Source organism: Cyprinodon variegatus, unplaced genomic scaffold (assembly GCF_000732505.1).
Source record: "Cyprinodon variegatus isolate N-32 unplaced genomic scaffold, C_variegatus-1.0 Scaffold394, whole genome shotgun sequence".
In the NCBI taxonomy this organism is placed as follows: domain Eukaryota; kingdom Metazoa; phylum Chordata; class Actinopteri; order Cyprinodontiformes; family Cyprinodontidae; genus Cyprinodon; species Cyprinodon variegatus.
Genome location: NW_015150847.1, coordinates 769,954 through 774,615, shown reverse-complemented (window position 1 = coordinate 774,615; position 4,662 = coordinate 769,954). Strand labels below are relative to the sequence as shown.

The 4,662-nt window shown below is 51.2% G+C and overlaps 1 protein-coding gene across 1 annotated transcript in view; it reads right to left on the bottom strand.

Moving 5' to 3' along the window:
* LOC107092786 (transcriptional repressor CTCF-like) overlaps positions 1-4,077 on the bottom strand; it is a 7,589-nt gene extending 3,512 nt beyond the window's left edge. Inside the window, exons 1-10 of the mRNA XM_015387441.1 lie at positions 3,739-4,077; positions 3,507-3,669; positions 3,256-3,426; positions 2,494-2,627; positions 2,304-2,424; positions 2,080-2,229; positions 1,849-2,009; positions 1,603-1,785; positions 1,396-1,528; positions 1,098-1,322 (exon numbers count right to left, since the gene is read on the bottom strand). Of these exons, the coding sequence (XP_015242927.1) occupies positions 1,098-1,322; positions 1,396-1,528; positions 1,603-1,785; positions 1,849-2,009; positions 2,080-2,229; positions 2,304-2,424; positions 2,494-2,627; positions 3,256-3,426; positions 3,507-3,669; positions 3,739-4,062 (1,765 nt within the window). The 5' untranslated portion in view covers positions 4,063-4,077. The remainder of the gene's footprint in view (positions 1-1,097; positions 1,323-1,395; positions 1,529-1,602; positions 1,786-1,848; positions 2,010-2,079; positions 2,230-2,303; positions 2,425-2,493; positions 2,628-3,255; positions 3,427-3,506; positions 3,670-3,738) is intronic.
* Positions 4,078-4,662: the final 585 nt, after the last annotated feature.

Sequence of the window (4,662 nt, the reverse complement as noted above, 5' to 3'; positions counted from 1 at the left end):
TCCAGCCGTACATGTTTGAGCCCTTGCCTCGCAACGCTGCCAGTTCTGTTAGCTCTACGCCTGCTGAAGACACAGACGACTGCTCAGCTCTACAGTGATGCCGCGGTTCTGGTGCGTTACAGAAATCTGACAGACGACCAAACAGCCTGGGATCTGTTTCACAAGGCAGGTTTAACAAACTCAGATTCAAATCCTAAACTCTAAATTGAAAGTCGGGAACTCAGAGTGTTCGGTTTCACAGCAGCTGCTATCAATTACTTCAATCAATTTTGACTTGGTCCAGTCAGAGTTTAGTGCGTCCATAACAAGTATGAAAAGCCATTATCAGTGGAGCACCGATTCACTGAGTCACCGTGACAACAGAAAGTGCCTATTTAACGCCACTGGAACTAGAGATTTTAATGCAGAAATGAAAAAATTAAATAAAAAAGGAGAACGTGTTTAAAAGACAGAGAAGCGGCACTACAGCTGCAAAGGAGAGGAGGTTTATATGTTTAAAGCATCCGATACCCATTAGTTTTAAGGTCTGAACTTTTTTGTCTCTGATCCGATGTTTTTCCATGTCCCACTGGCTGCGTATAGAGAGGCTCCAACTAGACAGGGTGAGCAGATTTTATTCACTTCTGTCACTGTGCTATAAACACAAAACTATTTCCCACATTTGACTGAACACATTATGAAAAGTTATTAAATAAAGAAAAACCAGCAATGCATTCTATAAAGCAAAGCTCTATTTAACAAGTCTGTGCAGCATCTAGAACCAGAACAGATAGAGAATGTTCATCTATTAAAAACATAACATGATCTACGTGTAAAGAAAAGAAAAACGCAGCAATAAACTCTGAGGGATGGTTTCCATGGTGACTGAGGCAGAGAGGTGATTCTCAGAGAGATCTGGGAATTTTTTTTTTTTTTTTTCCATAAAGAGGTGAGAGAGATACGCTGCTCTGACCTGCTCTGTCTGCTCCTCCTTATTCTGGTTTCTGTGAGGCTCAAAGACGATCACTACTTTATACTTTTCCTATTTTAATGTTTCATTGTTTTTGCTCCTGCTTACTATAAACGCGAGTGAATGTGCCTCCACGCCCTCTGCTCACCTGACGCCGCGGGCCCGGGTGCGCTGGCCGCCTGGGGTTTGGGGTTCTTCGGGGGTCGGCCTCGTTTCCTCTTCACCGGGGGCTCCTCGGGGGCCACCAGCGGGACGACGGCAGGAGCCTGATCTAGTTCCACGGCCTCTAGGTCGTCCTCCTCCTGCAGCACGGCAGCTTCATCCTCAGCCTCGTCCTCATCCTCCAACTCGTCCAGTTCAGCGGCGTCTTCCTCTGGATGACGGGATGAAAAAGGTGTAAACACGGAAACATCCCGCTGCTGTTCATCGACGGCCCAAACACTCACCGCTGTCGTCATCATCCCTCCTGCTCCTCATCTTCCTCTTCCTCCCTCTCCTCCCCCTCTTCGGGGTCACAGCTCCGTTCTCCAGCTCCTCCGCCTCGCCGTTGCAGTTCTCGGCATGCCGAGCCATGGTGTTCTAAGGAGCAGACAGGGTTAGTGTGGAGCGGGCGATGCCGGACGGCGTGCGGAGGACGGGACGGTGAGCCTCACCCTGCGCGTGAACGTCTTGCTACACTTGGGGCAGACGAAGGCGGTGGGGACAAAGTTGGGGTCGTGGTAGCGTTTGAAGTGCATGTCCAGCAGCTGCTTCTGCCTGAACGTCTTCTCGCACTGGCTGCAGGCGAACGGCTTCTCTCCCGTGTGGGTCCGGCGATGCATCACCATGTGGCGCTCCTGGAGGACGGCGCCGTTAGAACACAAACCATTTCCTGTGGGCTAAAAGCGGCGCAAACCAACCTGACGGCAGCAGTAGTCGCACAGGTCACACTTGAAGCGCTTCTCGTTCTTGTGGGACTTCTGATGCTGGATCAAAGCGTAGCGCTCGTGGAAAACGGCGTCACAGTATCGGCACTTCCTCCCGGTCTCAATGAACGAGTGCTGCTTCCTCAGATGGACGCCTGCGTGGATGGGAGAGAGAGGGTGAGGACGGGGGACGTCTGCCTGAGGGGGAGCAGCGACGGGTCTTACCCAGGTCGCTCTTGCGTGCGATGACGGTGTCGCAGTGAGGGCAGTGGAACTTAGCCACGTTCTCCGTGTGTTTCTGCAGGATGTGCATCTTCATCGTTCCGCTCTGGGTGAAGCGGGCGTGGCAGATGTAGCATTCATACGGCTTCTCTCCTGCAAACAAAGACAGTTTGGACGTGAGAAAGACGGCGCCGTGTTTCCTCAGACTCCCGGAGGCTCACGCGTACCTGAGTGCGTCCTCATGTGTCTCTTCAGCTTGTAGGTGTCTCTGCTGGCGTAGCTGCAGAGGCTGCACTGGAAGGGCCGCTCGCCGGTGTGGGAGCGAATGTGCCGCTTCAGTTTGCTCACCTGTGGACGACACGGAACGTCAACCTGAGCTCGGCAGCGGGCGTCCAGCAGGACGGCGGCCGGTCTTACCTCCACGCTGGCGTAGTCGCACATGGAGCACTTGAACGGTTTCTCATGTGTGTGTTTGTAGCGGCGGTGGCGCACGAGTTCTCCGCTGGTCACAAACGCCATGTCGCAGTCGGTGCACTTGTGCGGCCGAGTTCCTGCGGGGAGAAAGTTGGCGTGAGTCTGGAAGCTAGCTGACATCATGTTTAGGCGTCTCGGTGAGCAGTGTTGCTGACCCCTCAGCAAGAAAACTCGCTATTGGCCGTCCTACAAGTTGCTACGAGGCGCTAGCTTATGTCATCCAGCTGCGGGGGAATCTGAATCCCTGAAATTGTTTATTTTTTCCTTTTTAGGCTGTTAAAGCAGTGTACTGGAGAGGAGCTGAGCAGCTCCTTTAGTCAAAGACTTTTATAGCCTGTTTGGAAAAAGGAGCGCTACTGCAGGTCATTCATCCCTGAAATTAAACCTTCTTTCCTGTTTTTGACAGGTTGATTTGCTGAATTGTTCCGTTTTTTTTGTAAGCTATGTCTTAATTAGGAAAGCTTTTGATCTATTTTACAGATTTCTCAGCCTGTTATAACATTTAGACCTAAACCAAAAAAGTCCTAAAGCAAAAATCATCCACTTGCATAATGTGGCCCCCCCCTTTGGAATGGGGGTCGTTTGGCTTCTTTTGTTAGCCTGTTTTTCCTAAAGCTTTTCTTTGCTCTGCAGCTGCTGAGGATTCATGTGAATCTGAATTTCTCTGCTCCTCTCTGACGGCCGGCGGCAGGTGGGGCTGATCACCTGTGTGCGTGTTCAGATGATTTCGCAGCAGAGTCACCGTCCTAAAGGCTCGTCCACACAGGTGACACTTGTGCGGCCTCTCGTCGGTGTGGCTCTTCATGTGGCGATCCAGGTTGGAGCGGCGGGGACACGTGTAGCTGCACAGCTCGCACTGGAACGTCTTCTTCACTCCTAGAACGACCATCACAGCCACAGGTTAAGCAGCGGCTCCTCGTCCTGCTGGCTGTCGGCTACGGGAAGCTAAAGTTTACCTTTCTTCTTGATCTTTGTGGGCTTGGGCGGCTTCATGTTGCCCACCACTTTCTCGGCGTTGACCTCAGACAGAAGGCCCTCCTGCTGTTCCTCCTCAAAGTCGTAGACGCTGACGTCCATGTCCTTGTCCCCCTCAGCGTAGCGCAGTCGGCTCTTCTTGCCCTGTAAAAGCAGAAGGTTTAGTTCCCTCACGCAGAGACCCTGGGTCCTTCAGACGGAGCACGCCGTTACCTTTTTGGACTTTTTGATGCCTCCAGACGGAGGCTGATAGTCTGGGTCTTTAGCCCAGCTTTGGTCGCTGTTTGGTGCCTGAACCGGCTCGTCTCCTTCATCCGGCAGCTGCTGTCCAACATCTTCATCCTCGTCATCGTCCTGCTCAGGGTGGGGCTCCACTCCCTCTTCCTGCTCCACCGTCTCCACCTCCCCGTTGGCGCCGACCTTGACAACCTGAAAACCAAGGAAACTGGTGACCATGTCTCTGGTCGCCCCGGATGTGACCAAAAGACCCCGAGCTGAGGTCCTCCTCTGATCGGGAACCGACCCAGACGCTCCCATCAATCAGCCAGACGCTGAAATCAGCTCAGATTGTTTTGATTCATCTTAAAATGATCAGATTTCTTTTCTTTTTATTACAAACATAAAAACATCCACGTTCAGCTTCTGATAATGATCTTAAGGCCAGAACACTGAACAACACACTGAATCCGATTCTGCTTCCGATCCAACAGAAAATCCTCCCTCAGAGGTCGTGGCGTTTAGCGCTCATTCAGAGTCAATGAGGATAATTTCCAGCAGGGGGCAGCGTAACTCCGACTGAGATAGAGTCCAGGTCTATTTCAGACAGACTACGCAGTAATTCAGCAGCAATTTCACGGGTCTGACAGGAAGAGAGACGTGGTTACAGAGTAAAACACAACTGCTTTGGAGGAAAATACTAAATCAATTCTGTTAATCTGACGGGAAAAGAGTCAGTCTGGAGTCACTCATTGTGTTTATAGTAAGCAGGACAGACTGGAGCAAAAACAATGAATGAAACATTAAAATAGAAAACTTTCCCCATGATAGGAGTTCAGGAGGACAGAGAACGGATAAAGTAGTGATCGTCTTTGAGCCTCACAGAAACCAGAATAAGGAGGAGCAGACAGAGCAGGTCAG